Source organism: Geotrypetes seraphini, chromosome 6 (assembly GCF_902459505.1).
Source record: "Geotrypetes seraphini chromosome 6, aGeoSer1.1, whole genome shotgun sequence".
NCBI lineage: Eukaryota > Metazoa > Chordata > Amphibia > Gymnophiona > Dermophiidae > Geotrypetes > Geotrypetes seraphini.
The window spans coordinates 29,125,888-29,148,756 of NC_047089.1; the positions used below are offsets into that span (position 1 = coordinate 29,125,888).

Genomic DNA, 22,869 nt, shown 5'->3' on the forward strand with positions numbered 1-22,869 from the left:
GCCCAATCGTGTTGAGAGGGGTGCCGGTTCTCGGGGGGGGGTGCCCGGATCACAGGGGAGTGCATGATCGCGGGGGGGGGGGGACGACTTCGAGGCGAGCAATGCCGGTTCTCGGGGGGGGGAACTTATCAAAGCGAGTTTCCATTATTTCCTATGGGGAAACTCGCTTTGATAAACGAGCATTTTGGATTACGAGCATGCTCCTGGAACGGATTATGCTCGTAATCCAAGGTACCACTGTATTTTTAAAAAGATTTGGGGGCCATTGACAAGTTATTGCAATGATTAGACACCATTATCCATTGAAAGTACACTTATACATAGGGGGGAGGATATAAAGTTATATTAAGGTTCGATCAATTGATAATATTTATATGATATTTTTGATTAAAATATTTGTGGGAGGGGAGGGCATAAATGTATGTTTTTAAGATGATGTTAAAAGAAATACAAGTGATGTTTGCAAGGTTTAAATAATGTAATATTGTGTTCTTGATGTAAGATGGAAAAATGAATAAAGAATTTGAAAAAAAAATAGCAGCTATTTTTCATACGTGCAGTGAAATACAGCTTCAGTGATGCAGTCTGGGCTTTTGATAGGTCTAAAGCAGTGGTCTCAAACTCGCAGCCTGGGGACCACATATGGCCCGTCAGGTACTATTTTGAGGCCCTTGGTATGTTTATCATATGTCTCTTTAGCTATAAATTACAATATTATTATTAAGACTTAGCCAAAAGGAAAGATTTATAAACTATAAAGAGTTTTACCTCATGCAAAATTGTCATTTCTTTAATAAGACAGTAACTATTTTTTCTGCGGCCCTCCAAGTACCTACAAATACAAAATGTGGCCCTGCAAAGGGTTTGAGTTTGAGACCCACTGGTCTAAAGTATAGTAGGATTGGTAAGAGTTTAGTAAGTTATTAATCTATTCATAGCACAAATTAAAGAGTAATGACTTGTAGATTAAAAGGTTTAGGCACTTGAACGCTTTAATCACTTCATTCTTATTTATTACATTTAAGCTATTCATTGTGTAAGATTTTGGTTTCCTCTGCCAGGTTTTCCTCTGGCTACTCAAGTGAAGTGATATCTGACAGCGCCATGGGAGGAGTCTACTTGTGTTGCTTATTATCTGCTTTCTATGGGAAATGCCCAATACAGAAAAACAGCTTTAGTTTTATGATGAAACAATTTGACTTGACCAACACTTAATCCAATTACATAAACTGCTTACTCAGTTTCTACATTTTGATGAACAAATAATCACGGGAAAAAAATCTAATGTGTCTTAAGAGCAATTCTTTTGTGGGGGCTTTTATTTCATTTTATAAACATTGTAATATCCTCGCTTTCATCTAAATCAGTGAAGTTGCTTCCATAAATTAGAATATGGAGTTTTTGGGGTACATGGGCTGACCGCTGCTCACTTGCTGCCCGCCGGCTCCATTTAATTCCTCCCCCCCCACTGCTACTGCAACTCCAAAGGGCCAGGCGTGTGCAGCGATTGCACGTCACTGGCCCATAATGCCTTCCCCCGACGTTAGTCGGAGAGAAGGTCCGTGCCAGTCAAGCGGCGATTGGGGAAGGCTTATGGGCCAGTGGCATTTAATTGCTGCACGCGCCTGGCCCTTTTGGAGTTGCTGGGGGGGGAGGGGGAATTAAATGGAGCTGAGAGGCGGAATCAGCAGCGGGTTGGCCTGGGGGCAGGCAGGCTTCAGGGGAGGGAGGGAGGAAGAGGACACTAAATTGGGACGAAGGAGGGAGGTAATAGAAAAGGACAATTGTTGTGCCTGAGTGCAGAAAGAAAGAAATATTGAGTGCACAGTCAGAAGGAAGTGCAACCAGACTCATTAAATCACCAGACAACAAAAGTAGGAAAAATGATTTTATTTTCAATTTAGTGATCAAAATGTCAGTTTTGAGAATTTATATCTGGTGTCTATATTTTGCACTATTTGTCTATTTTTCTATAGCTGTTACTGAGGTGACATTGCATATTTTAGTCATCTCCCTTGACATCTTTGAAAACCCTCCAAATATAAATGATAATTAACATTGTCTCTGCATACAGTGTGCTTTGTGGTTTTGTTGTTTTTTTTTATTTTGTGGTTACTATTATGTATTAAGATTATATTGTGTGTATGTATGTATATGTATATATATATATATATATATATATATATATATGTGTGTGTATATATATATAAAAAATGGGTGGAAGAAATTGCATTACAAAAATTATTATTATTATGGGGTGGGGTCAGGGGCGGAGTTTGGCCAGAGTTACTCAGTTGGTATTTGTTAGGCTTAAGGGGGTACTTGGCTTGAAAAGGTTGAGAAAACACTGCTGTATAAGACACTGGTCTCGGCAGCCGCCTAAGAAGCAGCTGAGAATCGCACACCAGCATCCTATACAGAATCAAGTCTCTGTCTGTTAAAACAGATGCCTCAACAACCCCCCCCTCCGATTCTTTAACTAACGCCCTTGTCACTGGCGCCAGTCATAGAATCGCACCTGCCTGATCGAGGGATCTCTTGCCATCACCTGATCGTGACAAGGAAATCCCCTGACACATTCCATGAAACTGACAGGAGGGATACCTACTCCCTCCTGCTGACACCCCCCCGAAGCAGCGACCTCAGCTGATCAGGGATTCCCTTGCTGCGATCACTTCAGCTGACCACATCTACTTTTAACTGGAAAGCATTTTGCTTACATTTCAGGCGTCTGTCGTGGCCCTAGGGCCGCTTAAGCTCACCCAAGGCTACTTCTGGGTGAAACCACACCCAGCCTTGGGTGAGCTTAAGTGTCCCTAAGCATTTCCGTAGACCCACGACAAATGCCTACAGTGTAGGCATCCTGTGTAGGGTTTTTATTTTTTGGGGGGGGGTTAAAACCTGTGTCCCGATTGGCTGCCAGTCAGCGGTAGGATGCCTACCACCACCTGCATTCGGGACACCCATTTAGAGAGTTGGCCCCTTTGTTTTTATAATCAGATCTCCCCTTCCCCAAACAACTGAACAAATTAACCATGAGTTTCCTAGCTTACAAAATCACAAATTGGCTTTTCTCAAATTTATGGCTATAATTCATCCCAAAATATAGGGCCTACATTATTAAATGCTCATTACTATGTACAAGTTTTAATTAACTTGGAAAACATTTCTAATAATTTAATTGTAGATAATTAGTATTACACTTTTCTATCTACATTGTTAATTAGAATAAAATTAAAGAAGTGGAACAGAAGCTTTATGAAGAGGAGCATTATAGGAAGCTGATGCAGGAAAAGGCAGTCCAGGTAATTTTCAAGTACTCCTTTGTAAACATGTGTACACTATAGCCATGGTTCATTCTAGTCCTCTAGATCAGCGGTCCCCCAACTCTGTCCTGGAGTACCACCAGCCAGTCAGGTTTTCAGGATAGCCCTAATGAATATGCATGAAAGAGATTTGCATGTAATGAAGATGATAGGAGTGCAGATCTGCCCCATGCATATTCAGTAGGGCTATCCCGAAAACCCGACTGGCTGGTAGTTCTCCAGGACAGGGTTGGGAACCAATGCTTTAGATTACAGAGCTGTGGGGAATTATACGGGGATGGAGGAAGTTGCTGTAGGATTCCCACAGCAGTGTAATCAAAATTTCTGGCGATTCCATAATGAGGCTTGGAATGTTGAGAGGGTAACTGGAGCAGTGGAACACTCATTGATTGAATAGTGAATACCTTCCCAAAAAAAACACAGGAAGCTGTTGGGGTTGCGATGAAATGGGCCATGAGCAAGTAAATAATAGCACTTGACTCCTCCTACAGGTATGGGTGGGGATGTAGGCGATTTAATTGTAGGGCTGGATTTGATGTTAGTGGGTTTGGTTAAAATTCCATTGAGGATAGTGAAATTTCTGTTCCCATGTAGCTTTCCCCTGTAGACCCAGCCAGTCAAGATTTCAGGATATCCACGCCAGAGTAATCTGAGGAAATTACTTTTTTACTGAAAGGGTGGTAGATGCATGGAACAGTCAGTCTCCTGGAAGAGGTGGTGGAAACAGAGACTGTGTCTGAATTCAAGAGGGCCTGGGATAGGCACGTGGGATTTCTGAGACAGAGATAATGGTTACTGTGGATGGGCAGACTAGATGGGCCATTTGGCCTTTATCTGCTATCATGTTTCTATGTATGCACCTCACTACTTCTGATGTATACAGATTTGATTTCATAGTTATCCATTGTGGATGTCTTAAAAATAGACTAGCTAAGAATGTCCTAAAGACTGTATGGAGAACCACTGCAGTGCATTAAGAAACCACCTAACCACTTTTCTAGTGCAATGTGTCTAGTAGCCCTGAACCTTAGGGTTATGAATCTGAACCTGCAAGTTGCTTGCAGAATACTGTCGGTTATCTTTGAACTCCACCTCCTTCCTAAGCAGCTGCTCCTGCCCCCCCCCCCTCAGTTTTTTTCTTCAAGCAAGGGGTGAAAAGGCGACTATGATAAAATGAAGAAAATGGCTAAAAGGATCGGTGGCAAAGGTTAGGACTGTAAACCAGGCATGGATATTAAATACCTAGCAAAAGAAACTCGGATATGTGAAATATCAATTATCCCAGGACAAGCAGGCAGCATATTCTTTACGCATGGGTGACGTCACCGACGGAGCCCTCGGTACGGACCTTTTTACTAGAAAGTTCTAGTTGGCCGCACCGCGCGTGCCTTCCCGCCCGACGGAGGAGTGCGTGGTCCCCAGTTTCTTCGTTTCCGCGGAGCGAAGAAGACGCGTGTGTTTTTTCAACGACCGTTGAACTCACTTTTTGCCTTCCCGCTCGCGAATTTTTTCTACTTTTTCTTTATTTTTACCTTCGGGTTTCTTTTTTCTTTGCATTAAAAAAAAAAAAAAAAAACTTGATTTTTTTTACCCCTTTTTTCGTTTTGCCCCGGCGGGGCCTGTTGCCATTATACAGGCCTCGGGGTTCGATTTTGCGGAGGCTGTTTTCCCCTTCATGCCCCCGCAAGCCGGTTTTAAGAAGTGCCAGCGGTGTGCACGCCCGATCTCCCTCACTGACCCACACAATTGGTGTTTGCAGTGTTTGGGTCCGGAGCATCGGGCGGACTCCTGCACCCGCTGTGCTACTCTTAAAAAGCGGACGCTTAAAAAACCGGCAAATCCAACAAAATCTTTTGTTCGGCACCGGGTCGAAGATGGACTCCTCGGCATCGACAGCGGTACCATCAAAATCGGCACCGTCTACTTCGACGCCGCCCGACCCCGCATCGGCGCCGCTGGCGCAAGATAAGCCGGCTAAGAAGCCTCCCCCTTCCCTCGAACGCCCACCAGCCACAGTGGCGACACCGACCCTGCCGGCCTCGTGCCGACCCCGAAAGCACTCCGCCCCGATTTCGGTGAGTGCCTCGTCATCGGCCTCCTCATCGCCGGGGCGTGGAGCGGCACCTAAGGAACCGAAGCAAAAGAAAGCGGTTCCGGTGCCTCTCCTGGATGACCGAATTGCAGCCATCCTCCAGGTTCAACTACAGGAACAGCTGCAGCATCAGCTCGAGCACCTGTTGCCTACTATCCTGGCACCGCTCCTTTCAGTACCAGACCGGCCCGAGCCCCGTACCGAGCCACCGGTATCCACCCCATCGGTACCTATTAATACCTCCATGCCGATTCTTTCGGCCCAGCAACTTCATGCCCATCCTGTGGTTCACTCCCATACCACCGCGGATCCACCTCGGGACCGGGCGGGGCACCATTCTTCCCGGGACCGGGACCGGCGCCGGTCCTCTTCTCCCGGTACCGTTTCGGTACGCTCTGGAAAATCTTTGTCCAAGACTCACCATACCGAACCTTCCACCCCGGTGTCGCGGCATGCGCACCCAGAGGTCCGGGACCCAGACTTGTGGGAAGAGTCCCCTCCCGGTACCGAGGAGGATCTCTCCTCCTCCGATGAGGATCCCTCAGCTCCTGACACCACTTCCAAACCTGAGCAATCCTCCTTCTCCAAGTTTCTCAGAGAGATGTCAGCAGCCCTATCTCTCCCTCTGGAGTCTGACTCCAAGAAATCCCAAGCCTTTCTGGAGGCTCTGGATTTTGAGCAACCTCCCAAGGAGTTTCTTAAACTACTCGTGCACGACATCCTACGGGAAACCTTCTACAAAAATTGGGAGAACCCCCTTACAGTGCCTGGGGCCCCCCCGCAAGTTAGATAACCTCTATAGGGTTATCCCAATTCCGGGGTTCGATAAGTCTCAACTTCCCCATGAGTCTCTCCTGGTTGAATCCACCTTGAAGAAGACTCAGGGCTCCAGTGTCTATGCCTCCACCCCTCCTGGCAGAGAGGGTAAAACCATGGACAAGTTTGGCAAGAGGCTCTATCAGAATGCCATGCTGGCCAACAGGGCGAACAACTATTCCTTTCATTTTTCATTTTACATGAAACACTTGGTTCAACAGCTGTCCGCCCTCCAGAAGTATCTCCCAGAGAGGAAGATTTCACTCTTTCAACAGCAGATCTCTGGTCTCCTTCAATTGAGAAAGTTTATGGTCCGCTCGATATATGATTCCTTCGAGCTCACCTCCCGTGCCTCTGCCATGGCTGTAGCCATGCGCAGTATGGCCTGGCTGAGAGTCTCAGACTTGGACATTAACCACCAGGATCGTCTGGCCAACGCCCCCTGTCTTGGGGATGAACTGTTTGGAGAGCCCTGTATTCCACCACCCAGAAACTCTCTGCGCATGAAACCAGGTGGGACACCCTGATTAAACCGAAAAAGAAGGCTCCGCCTGCACGACCTTACAGGCCTCAATCCTCATACCAGCGCAGGTTCTCAGCCAGACCACTCAATCCGCCTTCCCAACATCCTCGGCGGCCCCGGCAGCCACAACACCAGGCACAGGCTCGTTCTCAGTCCAATCAACCCAACAAGCCTCTTCCTCCTGCTAAGCCTTCTCAGCCCTTTTGACTCTTCTCTCCAGGGCATAGCCAGTCTTCCACCTTCGCTACTTCTTCCACAACCAATCGGGGGTCGCCTCCTCCTATTTTTCAGCCGTTGGGAGGTCATTACATCGGACCAGTGGGTCCTCAACATCATCCACCACGGCTACTCTCTCAACTTCCAGACTCTTCCACCGGACAATCCTCCCGTAGAGTCTGCTTTTCACTCCTCCCAAACCCCCCTCCTCCTGAGGGAGGTTCAATCCCTCCTTCTTCTCAATGCCATCGAAGAAGTGCCTCCGGAACAAAGGGGTCAGGGATTTTACTCCCGCTACTTCCTGGTACCCAAAAAGACGGGAGACCTCCGTCCCATTCTCGATCTCAGGGACCTCAACAAATATCTCGTCAAAGAGAAATTCAGAATGCTCTCCCTGGCCACGCTGTATCCTCTTCTTTCTCAACACGACTGGCTATGTTCCCTGGACCTCAAAGAGGCCTACACTCACATCCCAATCAATCCGAATTCACGCCGCTACCTGCGGTTCCAGGTACAACACCGTTACTATCAGTACAAAGTGTTACCCTTTGGCCTCGCTTCATCACCCAGGGTATTCACCAAGTGTCTGATTGTAGTAGCGGCCTTCCTCAGGTCTCACAATCTCCAGGTGTTCCCCTACTTGGACGATTGGTTGGTGAAAGCACCTACGTCTCAACTTGTGCTACAAGCTACTCATCACACCATCTCTCTCCTCCACCTCCTGGGGTTCGAGATCAACTACCCCAAGTCGCATCTGCTTCCCACCCAGCGACTTCAGTTCATCGGAGCAGTTCTGGACACCACACTAATGAGGGCTTTTCTCCCCTCCGATCGTCAGCGGACCCTGCTCCATCTCTGTCATCAGGTACTCATGCGTCCCTCCATTCCTGCCCGACAGATGATGGTCCTCCTGGGTCACATGGCCTCAACAGTACATGTCCTTCCTCTGGCACGTCTCCACCTCAGAACACCTCAATGGACTCTCGCCACCCAATGGTCACAGACTACGGATCTTCTTTCTCATCCCATCTCTGTGACATCATCTCTTCAGCAATCTCTCCAATGGTGGTTGAACTCCTCAAATCTTTCCAGGGGTCTGCTCTTTCATCTACCCCCTCACTCCATGATCATCACCACGGATGCCTCCCCCTATGCGTGGGGAGCTCACCTAGGAGATCTACGCACCCAGGGACTTTGGACCCCACAGGAGCGTCAACATCACATCAATTTCCTGGAACTCAGAGCCATGTTCTACGCCCTCAAGGCTTTCCAGCATCTTCTCTGCCCTCAGGTTCTTCTCCTGTGCACAGACAATCAAGTCGCCATGTAGTACATAAACAAGCAAGGCGGCACCGGATCTCGCCTCCTTTGTTTGGAGGCTCTGCGCATCTGGACCTGGGCCATGGCCCGCAATCTCTTCCTCAAGGCTGTGTACATCCAAGGCGAACAGAACTCCCTGGCTGACAATCTCAGCCGCATCCTTCAACCTCACGAGTGGACGCTGGACCCTCCAACACTCCACTCCATCTTTGCTCGCTGGGGCACTCTTTGCAGCGCCTCACAATCATCAGCTGCCCCAATTCTGTTCCAGACTTTTCTCTCCTCATCGTCTGGCCCCAGATGCATTCCTACTCGACTGGAGAGATCGGTTCCTGTATGCCTTCCCTCCACTTCCTCTGATGTTGCGGACCTTGTCCAAACTCCGCAAGGAGAGGGCCACCATGATTCTCATCGCTCCTCGGTGGCCTCGACAACACTGGTTCTCCCTCCTGCTCCAGCTCAGCTCCAGGGAGCCCATTCCTCTTCCTGTGTTTCCTACTCTGCTTACGCAGCAGCATCAGTCGCTACTACATCCCAATCTGTCCTCGCTCCACCTGACAGCTTGGTTTCTCTCGGGCTGACCTCTCCTGAGAATCTGTCTCAGCCCGTCCGTCTCATCTTGGACGCCTCCAGGAAACCGGCCACCCTCCAATGTTACCATCAGAAGTGGACCAGGTTTTCCTCTTGGTGTCTCCGGCATCATCACAATCCCACCTCATTGGCGGTGGAAACTGTACTGGACTATCTACTCTCTCTGTCCGATGCTGGCCTCAAATCTACCTCAATCAGAGTCCACCTCAGTGCCATCACTGCGTTTCATGAGCCTATCCTCGGAAAACCTCTCACGGCTCACCCTCTGGTTACACGATTCATGAGAGGCCTCTTCAATATCAAACCGCCTCTGAAGCCCCCTCCTGTCGTCTGGGACCTGAATGTGGTTTTGTCAGCGCTCATGAAACCACCGTTTGAGCCTCTTGCCACAACTTCGCTAAAATTTCTTACATGGAAGGTGCTTTTCCTCATTGCTATCACCTCTGCCAGGAGGGTTAGTGAGCTGCATGCACTGGTCACTGATCCACCATTCACTGTTTTTCACCATAACAAGGTGGTTCTGCGTACCCATCCTAAATTCCTTCCCAAGGTGGTTTCAGCTTTTCACCTCAACCAGTCCATTGTGTTACCCGTCTTTTTCCCCAAACCCCATTTTCATCCTGGGGAACAGGCGTTGCACACGCTGGATTGTAAGCGTGCCCTTGCATACTACCTTGACCGTACCAGGGTTCACCGCTCCTCTCCTCAGCTCTTTTTGTCCTTCGACCCTAACCGTCTAGGTCGCCCCGTCTCCAAACGGACGCTTTCCAATTGGCTTGCTGCCTCTATTGCGTTCTGTTATGCTCGGGCCGGTCTCTCACTGGAAGGTGCTGTCACGGCCCATAGGGTTAGAGCTATGGCTGCCTCTGTAGCTTTCCTCCGTTCCACGCCCATCGATGAAATCTGCAGGGCGGCCACTTGGTCCTCAGTTCACACATTCACTACTCACTACTGTCTGGATGCCTTCTCCAGACGGGATGGACACTTCGGCCAATCTGTGTTACAAAATTTATTTTCCTAATGGCCAACCATCCCTCCTCCCTCTTTGTTAGCTTGGAGGTCACCCATGCGTAAAGAATATGCTGCCTGCTTGTCCTGGGATAAAGCACAGTTACTTACCGTAACAGGTGTTATCCAGGGACAGCAGGCAGATCTTCTTACGTCCCACCCACCTCCCCGGGTTGGCTTCTTAGCTGGCTTATCCTAACTGGGGACCACGCACTCCTCCGTCGGGCGGGAAGGCGCACGCGCGGTGCGGCCAACTAGAACTTTCTAGTAAAAAGGTCCGTACCGAGGGCTCCGTCGGTGACGTCACCCATGCGTAAAGAATATCTGCCTGCTGTCCCTGGATAACACCTGTTACGGTAAGTAACTGTGCTTAATGTAATGTGCCACACTTTCACAAAAAATGTATTGATGTCATAAATAAGTGTAGGCAGTGCTGCTTTAGTTCAAGGGGGTGTATATTTCAAAAAACGGAGGAAAAAGCCTCGGGCAAATGCCCTCCCACCACCACAATGGTGGATAAAGGTGGTTGGGTGGTAATCTTCATTGGCAGAAAACCTCCATTGCACTCCCTGTTAAATAAACTATAAGCAGGGCTGTCTATGCAATCGATAGATGAAAAAAACACAAGAAACACCACAAAAATTTAGAGAAAGACAAAAAATATATATAAAAAATAAGAAATAAAAACAAAACTCAAATTAAAAATATTCAAATAAATGAATGAAATAGTTCTGAATAGATTATCCAATGTAAGGTCAGTTGTGGAAAACAATACAGTCTTTAACAGCCTTTGTAGTTCTTTTTGAACCTCGGCTGCATTGAGTTTTCATCCTTGTGATCAGCAACGTAGCCACTTCGATCCTCTACGAGTCAGTAGCTTGGTCAGCATTTTTACTGAACAACCACTTCCGGGTTTTGACGTCATCTCCCGGAAGCTTTTAACCCCGTACAGTCGTGATCTGGCCATCTTTTTGATCAGAGGAGACGTTCTTCACGTCCCGGTTAAAAGGTATGTCAGAGTGGCTTCTTTAAATTTGTTTGAAGTTATGCATAAGTCCAGTTTTTGATTTAATTTTCTTTTCTGGCCCTAGTTTGATCGGATTCTGTTACACCCTGAGGCAGCAAGTTGGTGAAACGCTGGCCATCGTCGGTGTACCGATCATAGATAAGTTGAAAGTTTTTTTCATCTATCGATTGCATAGACAGCCCTGCTTATAGTTTATTTAACAGGGAGTGCAATGGAGGTTTTCTGCCAATGAAGATTACCACCCAACCACCTTTATCCACCATTGTGGTGGTGGGAGGGCATTTGCCTGAGTCTTTTTCCTCCGTTTTTTGAAATATACACTCCCTTGAATTAAAGCAGCACTGCCTACACTTATTTATGACATCAATACATTTTTTGTGAAAGTGTGGCACATTACATTATGGATATTAAATACCGTCATGCAAGCCCAGACCAGATGTATTCACTTATTTACTAAGGTGGAAAGAAGAAGAAATGAGCTGGCATGGTTAAAAGTTAACAGCAATGTGTGGGGGTGGCCAAAAAAGTAAACAAGATGCTAGGAAATATTTTTAAAAAGATTAGTTAAGACTGTATCACTCTGGTGTGATTTCATCTTTAGTATTGTGTTCTTCTCAAGAAAGATATAGCGGAACTAGAAAAGGTTCAAAGAAAATGATAGAGATAGAATTCTCATATGAGGAAAGACAAAAAGGTTAGAGCTCTTCAACTTGGAAAAGAGACAGCTGAAGGAAGGTATGATTAAAGTCTACAGAATCCTGAGTGGTATAGAATGGGTACAAATGGATTGATTTTATTTTTTATTTTTATTAACTCCATCAAAAATTTGAAAGATTAAGAGACACTCGAAGTTTAAGAGAGATACTTTTAAAACCAACAGGAAGACACATTTTTTCACTCAGATAATAGTTAAGCTCTGGAACACGGTAAGAGCGGTTAATGTATCTGGTTTTAAGAAAGGTTTGGACAATTTCCTGGAGGAAAAGTCTATAGTCTGAGACAGACATGGGGAAAGCCACTGCTTACCCTGGATTGGTAGCATGGAATGTTTGGGTTTTTGCCAGGTACTAGTGACCTGGATTGGCCACTGTGAATACGGGCTACTGGACTTGATGGACCATTGGTCTGACCCAGTAAGGCTATTCTTATGGTGTTTCTGCTATGCTCTGCGGTTTTATTATTTTCGGGTATTTTTTTCTTAGTGTTGAGTTCCCATTTGTTGGGCTCTCTGCCTGGGAGAAGACATAGACTAGCATTGCTGAAGCCTACTGCTAGCAGGATCAGCCCTTGGGGACACTTAGCTAGCCAGCCTACATTGGTATTTTTTTGGGAGCTTAGGGGCCGTTCCCTGCATAGCTGCTCACATCCCTGATTTGTCAGGAGCCTGAGTGCAGGCTGTTTGGCTTTTACCTGGGTTGGCCGGGATTAATAGAGAGACAGCTACATGGTCCTCTTCCCCCCTTTGCGGTGTGAGGTTTTCTGGGTTATGAGGTTCAGACTGACATTGGGTCCAGCCGGCAGCCCAAAGACCAAGTTCATCCTGTGACCCTCTGAGGCAGAGTTGTTCTCAGTTTGTCCCAACTGCACTCATAAGCTGAAGCAGGCAGGCACGTGGCAAAGTGAGTAAGGCTATTATAGTCTATGGTGAAAATGGGGAGGGGGTCTCAAAGCAAAATTTGAAGGTTTCTACAGCCAGAGCCAAGGTCTCCCACCTCTAAATCCCCTTTTTCCTGCATTTGTATGTGCTTGAGGGGAGTCCTCAAGGGCCGTTTTGGTGCAATTTTGTTGGCGGTGGCTATCTTGGACTTTTAAACTAGGTTTTGTTTTTTTTCTAAAGCCTCCATCTGCCTCAAAACACCTCAATTTTAGTTAACATCGATTAGGGATGGACCCCTCAGGCTTTCCTACCTCTAACATGCCAAGTTTGCGCTGCATGACTGGCCAAGGAGCATCCATGTCCCGCATGTGGCAGAGCACACAGGAGAGGGGTGGGAGCCTCTGATTCAGCTTCAGTCCTCCAGGGCTGGGATCTGCAAGAGGCATGCTCCCAAGGGAAGAGATCCTTTCCAGAGCCCTCCAAAAGTACATTGGCTAAGTGCAGATGCATGGCTGCCGCAGAGCCCGGAGGACCTGCAGGGGTTTCCAGCTGGGACCCTTGATACCCCCAATACAAGGCTTCACCCTGGATTTTGAGAACCTTATGTGGAAGGCCTATTTTAACTGCCAAGGATCCTCATCGTCTATGTTCAGCGCAACAGAGGTGGTGGTGCAGGGTTTCTCCCCTCAGCAGGCGCCCAACGAGATGAGGCTGCAGATCTGGACTAGGATGTTCAATCTGACATAGACTAGGGGGAGGGGATGGAAAGTCCAATTCCATGCCATTATTGTCCCAGTATGCCTTTTCTGTGAATGAGTACAGTGGTCAAGAAGTGGTAGTGGCCTTGGACCAGGTGCACCGCCATTCAAAGCCTCTGCGTTTTCAGGCATTGTATCTACCTCGCTGTGAGAATTCCACCAGCCCCCTTGTCCAGTGCTCGATTATGAGTGGCTTAGTTACTCTGACCATGTGCTTTTCCTCGCGTCCGGACATCACACGATTACGAACCACTGGGGGGGGGGTCACCAGAGGAGTCGTTGTGAGTGGCTAAGATAATGTCCAGGCTTTACCCAAAGCCAAAGGTGGATTCACTGGTGAGCAGATCACCAAACGAACCTCCTTTCCTAGTAAAGGAGCTGCGATGTTAAAAGAAACTCGGGGGCCATAAAGTGGTGGTCCTCAAGAGATAATTTGAAGTTTTTGCCCTAGGGATTAAGATGGTAGCTGTGACTTTCTTTGTGGTACGTGCTTGCCACACTCAACTGGCTCGAGTCCTGGCCTCAGAAGAAAATACCCCCAGATGCTCCTATCTGGGGTCAATTTTATATGGCAGACACTTTATATGACATCAAGAGTCATGAGCAAAGTGTCAGTCTATGTTTTCTCCGCCCAGAGAATGACACAGCGACTGTTACCTCACCGGTAACTGGTTGCTACGAGTACGGGGAGAGGACCATTCAATGCCCCTTGGAGCGGTGAATGGGCCTTATCCCCACATTAAAGGATCTTTTGGTGATTGCGGGTGCAGCACTAGCCTCTCCCTAGCGCAGATGGAACAGTCTCACCCAATGCGTTTGCTGCCGGAAATTCCTTTTATAAACAGGCCCCCCTCCCAATTACCCCAGCCATCCTCATTTCAGCTTGTTTGCTCCTTGTCTTGCAGCACTCGTTTGCCGGGACAGTGCGCATTGGTTCTTACGCGCTGCATGTGGCTGTCCTGGAAGCCGATGGCCATTACAGCCCTGCATGCTGCAGGGTAGTTAATCAGCTTTTCACTTTTGAAAGAACAATGTATCGCAGTAACAACTCACAGAAGTAAACCAGATTACAGGCAAGCATAATATTTTCCAAAATAGGCAACACTGGGAACAGGCTGGTGTAACAATCATAGAGCATCAGTGTGACAGAAATTTCAAAACATAGAATCAAATTATCCTGGTCTCATTTTTTTTTCTCCCTCCCCCTTTTTTTCTCCTCTCCCAATAACCCGCCCATTCCCTGCAACCCTTCATTTTGTCCAGGTGAACCTAATCACAACCATACATTAACACACAATTGGTAATGCTGCCAACACTCCAAATACATTGTCTGGCACACTTTCTACTCCTTCCAGCCTCCTTCGCTTCCAGCCTTCCATCTGAGCCATAAGAACCAGCTGATGTAACAGCAAAGGTGCTACAGCCCCCCACTCGGTGCTGTAGAATGACTTTCTTTACCAAACCAAAGGCCAACTATAAAAAGTGCCTCTGAGGCGCCTCCATTTCCTGGAGGACAAGGGGGTCATCTTTTCCAAGAAGTAGGGTCTTATAACGCCAGTCCAAAGAGGTGCTCAGAACACTCTAGCTTTTGTATGGTCCCAGTCCACAAATCCTGAAGGGCTGCGCATTCTAAGAAATGGTTTAGCGTCCCCTTCTGTGTTTTACATCTAGGGCATAAATCATCCTGCCATAATCCCCATTTTTTCCCCCTCTGCATCGGGTGACATGCGCCTTAGGCAGCAATTTTAAATGCATCTCCTGCAGCCATACATTTGGGGTGACTTTAGCCACTAGAAGCAAACTCTTTCTCGGTCACTTCTTCAGACAAAATTTACCCCCACTCAAGCGCCAGATACCTTTTTAACATACAGAGGCAATTTCTGAGCAGGTAAACTTCTAGTTAAGAGCAAGCTGTAGCCTGTGGTAGCTTTCTGTATTGGCCCCACACTTGGATTAGAAAGAATTCCATGAGCTATGCTCCACATGCTTTTCCTACTTTGTTTTTATTTTGCCTTTTTTCTTTATAATGTTGACATTTTATGCTTACAGCTACAGTCTGGATTGGAAAGCAACAGAATTTTGCTTCGGTCTCTCTCTCCAACATGTGATCTAAAACAAGTGAAAGCAAAGAAAAGCAAAACAAAGTATTCAGACAAGGTACTGTGCTCACAAATTTTGCAAGATGTTTTGGGTAGAGTGCCATATAAGAGCTGAAACATTTCAGATGTGGTGTGTGTGTGTGTATATGTGTATATATATATAGATATATAGTTATATATCTATATATATATATATATATATATATATATATCTCAATATATAACTATATATACACATATACACACACATATATATATATATATATCCGAGATTTGCGGGGGTTCTTTTCCAGGAACCCCTGCGAATTTAAAAAAAACGTGAATACCGGTTTTCATGGGGGAGCCAGGAGAGAGCAGCCAGAGCGCAGTGAGTGCAGGAAATCACTCGCGGTACGCTCCAATCGCCTCTTTCATGCACTAAGTCGGGCAGCTCCTGATTGGATAAGGCCCGACTTAGTGCAGGAAGAGGCGGTTGGAGCATACCGTGAGTGATTTCCTGCACTCCGGCTGCTCTCTCCCGCTGTCCTCTCCTTGTCGGTGATTCGCAGTTGGAAAATACCGCGAATGACCAGGACCGCTGACCGTGAACAACTGGGGGAACACTGTATAGTGATATAGATATATAGTTATATATAGTTTATTTTGGGGATATTCACAGTTCAAGCTAATTTGTATTTCCTTCTCTTAGAGGCAAAGTTACTTCAAGAATGTTCATGGACAGCCCCACTACAGATTAAGCCTGGGTGATATTCCGTTTGTAATAGGAAAGGTAAGTAGAAAGAAATACATTAAATATGCATTTTAATACATTTGTGAGGCCAACTTTGCTCAAAATATAGCATAACTTAGGGGTGTGGTTGAGGAGCTGACAGCTGCATAGACAGAGGTATGACCAGGAGAATAGAGAACAGAGAAGAGGTATCTTAAATGGAGCAAATCCCTAACTGCTGTGTTTCATTGTTTTTTAAGTCTATTCACGTTTTGATATACCATATATTGTGAGACATTTATGTGGTTTACATTGACATTTAAAGGCTGTAGATAGGTAAAAGGAAGGAATCCTATATAATAAAACCCTAGCCGTGCATGCGCACTCCCACCTGCGTGTTCCATTTTCCCTGTTCTGTGAGATGTAGGTCCGTGGTGGCAGGAGTGCACATGCGCGTGTCCCCAGCCTTATCGCACCTAACTACACTCACCGGCAGGACTGGCTTCCAGCGCAGGACTCCCTGTTCTGCTAAAAGTAAGTTCTTTGCCTTGCCGCCCACCCCCTTCTCTTCCCGCGGTCCCGACTCCAAACCTGCCGACTCCAGCAGCATCTGCATCACTCTACACACGCTGCTTCGGGGCCGTAGAAGGCCCCGAAGCAGCGTGTGTACAGTGCTGCAGACGCTGTTGGAGTTGGCAGGCTTGGAGTCGAGACAGGGGAGGGAGGAGGTCATAGGAGTGTTATAGAAAGTATGATGATGTGGTCATGATCAGTCACTTCACTGAATATTATCGGAACAGATACATATTAACATAGTAGATGATGGTAGATAAAGACCGAAATGGTCCATCCAGTCTGCCCAACCTGATTCAATTTAAATTTTTTCTTCTTAGCTATTTCTGGGCAAGAATCCAAAGCTCTACCCGGTACTGTGCTTGGGTTCCAACTGCTGAAATCTCCGTCAAAACCTACTCCAGCCCATCTAAACCCTCCCAGCCATTGAAGCCCTCTCCAGCCCATCCTCCTCTAAACGGCCATATACAGACACAGACCTGCCCAGTACTGGCCTTAGTTCAATATTTAATATTTTCTGATTCTAGATCCTCTGTGTTCATCCCATGCTTCTTTGAACTCAGTCACCATTTTCCTCTCCACCACCTCTCTCGGGAGCGCATTCCAGACATCCACCACCCTCTCCGTAAAGTCGAATTTTCTAACATTGCTCTTGAATCTACCACCCCTCAAGCTCAAATTATGTCCCCTGGTTTTAGCATTTTCCTTTCTCTGGAAAAGATTTTGTTCTACGTTAATACCCTTCAAGTATTTGAACGTTTGAATCATATCTCCCCTGTCTTTCCTTTCCTCTAGGGTATACATATTCAGGGCTTCCAGTATTTCCTCATACGTCTTCTGGCGCAAGCCTCCTATCATTTTTGTCACCCTCCTCTGGACCGCTTCAAGTCTTGGAGTTAGTCTGCAAAGTTGTTTATATGCCTTGTTATAAGCATACTTTTGTTCTGTTCCAATCCTACTCCTTTATTTGGTAGCACGGGCAGTGCTTCTTTTGATGGTTTATGTGATGTACCATGTTCCTTATCTGAATAAATAGTTTAAAGAAAAGTACAAAGTTTATATAATACTGCAAAGCCTTGTTTGACGACATTAGAAATTTGGAGTTGAAATTGCTGCCAAGAGTCAATTATCACTCCTAGATAGCAGAAGGAAAAAACGGACAAGATGGGAAACCAAACAGTATAAGAGGAAAGCTAAGCTGAGATAAAAACCAGTAATCCAGCATGCTGTGGTTTTCTCCAGGTGTAAGACCAGCTTATATTGAGCCAGCTAAGTAGCAAAGGCATCAAGACAATTTTGTAAAGGGTGTAAATCAGTGGTCTCAAACTCAAACCCTTTGCAGGGCCACATTTTGGATTTGTAGGTACTTGAAGGGCCTCAGAAAAAAATAGTTAATGTCTTATTAAAGAAATCATTTTGTATGAGGTAAAACTCTTTATCCCAGGACAAGCAGGCATGATATTCTCACATGTGGGTGACGTCATCTACGGAGCCCCAGCGCGGACAGCTTTTCAAGCAAACTTGATTGAAGTTTCAAGTTTGCACACTGCACCACGCATGTGCTAGCCTTCTTGCCCACTAGAGGGCGCATCCCCACCTCATGGTCCTCAGTTCTAATTCATCCGCGGAGCCAGAAGCCCTGTGGATATTTTTGTGCTCAAATTGCCTTCTGTCGCCGCAGCTGTGGACGTTTTTCGACGCGGTCGCTGCGTGTAGATTTTTCTTTTTCTTCTTTGTTTTTCTTGTTTCCAAAAAAAAATAAATAAATAAATAAATTTTCTTTCCGTCGCTCCGGGGGCTCCCGGAAGCCACGGCCCGGGAACCTCGTTCGTTCCCGGCCATGTTGTAGGCCCATGTCCCGGCCTGTTACCGGGTTTAAAAAGTGCGGTCATTGTGACCGATTACTTTCAATAACCGACCCTCATCGCTGCTGTTTACGGTGCTTGGGGCCCCAGCACCCGACCGACGCGTGTGACAAGTGTGCAACCTTTCAGAAGCGGGCACTCACGCGCCGTAAGGCCCGAATGGCGGATCTTTTCTCCGTCGAGTCCCCGCCTGGGAAGGCCTCGAGTTCGGCTTCGGCCCCGGCCTTGACCTCGGCCTCGACCTCGGCTTCGGGACCCTCGGCTTCGCCTCGTCCCTCGATGCCATCTAAGCAGGTTGCTGCATCCAAGGCCTCGGGTAAGTCTCCACTTCCCTCCTCAGCTCCAGGATCATCTAAAAAGCCATCCTCGGGCTCTTCGACGGCGGGTGGGTCCACCTCCGCTCAGCCCAGGATGCCCAAGTCCATCGCCCCGAGGGAATACTCGAGACCGAGGTCGCCCTCTGAGGAGCGTCGGCAAGTACTGCCCCAGGGGATGTCGATCCCGGTGTTCCAGGAATTGCTCCGGGCGTTGATCGCCTCGGAGCTCACCAGGGCTATTGAGCACCTGCAGCAGGCTTCGGCCTCGACTGCTTCGGCCTCGATGCCCCCGCAGTTGGCGACCTCGGCCTCGGGTACCGGGGCTTCGGCTCCCGAGGCGCCCACGGCCTCGACCTCGGCATTGGCCTCGGACTCGGCTTCGAGGGGACAGCCGGAGCGTAGCGTGCGCCCACGAGACAAGGTGCGCCGGGTACGGCGGCTCTCATCGTCGTCCTCGGAGGCCTCGCGTGGTTCATCACCTTCGGGTAAGCCTCGGGCGAGGCACCGTGCGAGGAAGGCCAAGCGGTCTCGGGCCTCGCCTCGGTGGCGCGGTCGCTCGTCGCCTACCGGGGTCGATACCTTGCAGGTACGGGACCTGCGGGTCGATAACCCCAATTTGTTCAGGTCTCCGGCCAGGGAGAGTTCCCGAGCGTCCTCGCCGGGGCCGAAGGGACGGGCTTCGGTGCCCCGGACCCCGGGGGGATCCCCTAAGGGTTCCTTTCGACATCCTCGGTCTCCTACCCCCTCGAGGTCACAGGACTGTGCCTCCTTGGGATCGGGATCGGGGAGGGAGCCGAGGTACTCTCACGAGGCCTCTCCCTTCGGCTCGGCTGGGAAGTCTCGGTCACCCTCTCCTCCTGCTAGACCTTCATCCTTCACGAGGTTTGTGCAGGATATGGCGGTGGCTTTGGGTGTGGACTTGTTGGAGGGATCCACTTACACCAAGGAGTTTTTACAGGAGCAGGATCTTCCTGCTCCTCCTCGGGAATCCCCTCGCCTTCCCATCAACAAGGTCCTCCATCAGACCTTCCTTAGGAATCTCGAGGCTCCTTTGACGGTCGCAGTGGTGCCCTCCAAAATGGAGTCTAAATATCGCACCCTTCCCATCAAGGGGTTCGAGAAGGGGCAGCTCTCTCACAATTCCCTCCTGGTAGAGTCGGCACTTAAGAAATCGCAGCCTGCCCGGGTGGCGGCAGCGGTCCCGCCGGGTAGGGAGGGCCGGACCCTGGACAAATTCGGCCGTCGCCTTTATGCCAACTCTCTCATGGCGACGAGGGTGCTGAATTACGCCTTTTCGTACTCGTCATTCTTGCGTACGATGGTGAAGGACCTCCCTTCTTTTCGCGAGGTGATACCGGAGTCCCATAGAGACAGGTTTGCCACCTTCAGCTCTAATCTCTCCCAGCTGCGCCTCTACTTGTTCCACGCAGTGTATGACGCGTTTGAACTTGCCTCGAGGGTATCTGCCTGTGCGGTGGCCATGCGCCGGCTGGCGTGGCTTCGTACCCTCGAGATGGACTCAAATTTGCAAGAGCGCTTGGCTAATTTGCCTTGCGTCGGGGCGGAACTGTTTGACGACTCATTGGATGCGGCTACCAAGAGGCTTTCCGAACAGGAACGCTCCCTGGCCTCTTTGGTGCGTCCGAAGCCTAAGCCCACTCCGCAGCGTCCCTTCCGGCAGCCCCCGAGGAGGTATCCTCAGAAGTCTACGCCGGCCTTTTCTAGACCACCACCACGGCGCCCTCCCCAGCAGGGTAGGGGTGGCCCTTCTAAACCCGCCACGCAGGGAGCGGCCAAGCCCGCGCCGTCTTTTTGACGGGGTGTGCGGTTGGGGGCGGGCCCCCTCCGTGATTTCGCTGAACCCCCTCCCCATCGGGGGTCGCCTCAGCGCATTTACCGGGGCGTGGTCGGGGATCACGTCCGACGCTTGGGTGCTCCGGACCATCTCAGAGGGCTATTCGCTCAACTTCTCCGTGCAGCCTCCGGACATGCCACCCAGAGCTTGGCCGCAGTCGCGGAGCCAGTTGTCCCTTCTCCTCATCGAGGCGAGAGCCTTGTTGAGCCTCCGCGCCGTAGAGCTGGTGCCGCCGGATCAGAGGGGGCGGGGGTTTTACTCCCGTTACTTTCTGGTCCCGAAGAAGACAGGGGACTTGCGCCCCATTTTGGACCTTCGGAGGCTCAACAAGTGCCTGGTCCGGGAGAAGTTCCGGATGTTGTCGCTTCCGGTTTTATATCCACTCCTGGAAGCAGGGGATTGGATGTGCTCCCTGGACTTGAAGGAAGCATACACCCATGTTCCGGTGCATCCCGCTTTCCGCCAGTTTTTTGCGGTTCCAAGTGGGAGATTTGCACCTGCAGTATCGGGTTCTTCCCTTCGGTCTGGCGTCGTCCCCTCGGGTGTTCACCAAGTGTATGGTGGTGGTTGTGGCGGCCCTGCGCTCTCGGGGGCTACAGGTTTTTCCCTACCTGGACGATTGGCTGATCAAGGCCCCGTCCAGGGAGGGGGTTATCTTAGCGACCCAACAGACTATCAGTTTACTGCAAGGCCTGGGGTTCGAAGTGAACTTTCCCAAGTCTCAGTTGCGCCCGGCGCAGTCTCTCCAATTTATTGGAGCCGTGCTGGACACGGTTCGACTCCGTGCCTTCCTCCCCCCTCTTCGACGTGAGGCCCTGCTGCGGTGGAGTCGCCACTGTCGGAAGCAATCGGTGGTGTCAGCCCAGCACATGATGATTTTGCTGGGTCACATGGCATCGACGGTTCACGTCACGCCCTTCGCCCGCTTGCACCTGAGACTCGCTCAGTGGACTCTGGCCTCTCAGTGGCGGCAGGATCGCGATCCGGTGTCTTCCCCGATATCAGTGACTCCTTCTTTGAGTCGATCGCTCCGTTGGTGGACCAACTCTTCCAATCTGTCCGGGGGTTTGCTGTTTCTCATTCCACCGTACAGCAAGGTCCTGACCACGGACTCCTCAGAGTACGCATGGGGGGCTCATATGGACGGTCTGCGGACACAGGGGCTGTGGTCGCCCGAGGACCGTCGGTGCCACATCAACGTGCTGGAGCTTCGAGCCATTTTTCTGGCTGCGCGAGCGTTTGTCCACCTACTGCGCGATCAGGTGGTGCTCGTGCGGACCGACAACCAGGTGGCAATGTACTATGTCAACAAACAAGGGGGTACGGGCTCTTGGCCTCTGTGCCAGGAGTCTCTTCGTCTTTGGGAATGGGCGGTCTCTCAGAACATGTTCCTGCGTGCAGTTTACATCCAGGGAGAGCAGAACCGGCTGGCGGACAAACTCAGTCGGCTTCTTCAGCCGCACGAGTGGTCTCTGAACTCCCGGGTCCTGCGCGAGGTCTTCGACCGCTGGGGGACTCCTCAGGTGGATTTGTTTGCCTCCCCGGAGACTCACAAACTACCCCTCTATTGTTCTCGGATGTACTCCCGGGACCGTCTCGAGGCGGATGCCTTCCTTCTCGATTGGGAGGGGAAGTTCCTTTATGCGTTCCCTCCTTTTCCTCTGATTTTGAGAACGCTGGTTCATCTCAGATCGACCGGAGCCTCTATGATCCTCATTGCGCCTCATTGGCCCAGACAGCACTGGTTCTCCCTGCTTCTTCAGCTCAGTGTCAGGGAACCTCTACTTCTGCCGGTATTTCCCTCTCTGCTGTCTCAGAGTCGGGGTTCGCTGTTACATCCCAATCTTCAGTCTTTACATCTGACTGCTTGGTTCCTCTCCCCCTGACTTCGATTCCGGTATCTCAGGCCGTGAGGGAGATTTTGGAGGCCTCGCGCAAGGTCTCGACTCGGCTCTGTTATGCCCAGAAGTGGACCAGGTTTAGGTCCTGGTGTTCTTTGAAACATCTGGAACCTAGTTCAGTTCCTGTGTCTTCGGTTCTGGATTATTTGTTGCATTTGTCTGAGTCGGGCCTGAAGACGACTTCCATTCGGGTGCATCTCAGTGCCATTGCCGCCTTCCATCGGCAACTCGAGGGTCGTTCTCTTTCTCTTCATCCTCTGGTTACTCGTTTCATGA

General features: G+C 49.2%; 1 protein-coding gene across 6 annotated transcripts in view; it reads left to right on the forward strand.

Annotated features, from left to right (window-relative positions):
- CEP57 (centrosomal protein 57) overlaps positions 1-22,869 on the forward strand; it is a 119,120-nt gene that overhangs the window by 55,463 nt on the left and 40,788 nt on the right. For 5 of the 6 annotated variants that reach the window (XM_033948059.1, XM_033948057.1, XM_033948062.1 and 2 more), the window contains 3 exons: positions 3,228-3,305; positions 15,324-15,431; positions 16,062-16,142. In XM_033948059.1, coding sequence (XP_033803950.1) covers positions 3,228-3,305; positions 15,324-15,431; positions 16,062-16,142 — 267 coding nt within the window. The remainder of the gene's footprint in view (positions 1-3,227; positions 3,306-15,323; positions 15,432-16,061; positions 16,143-22,869) is intronic. The other variant, XM_033948061.1, reaches the window with a different exon arrangement.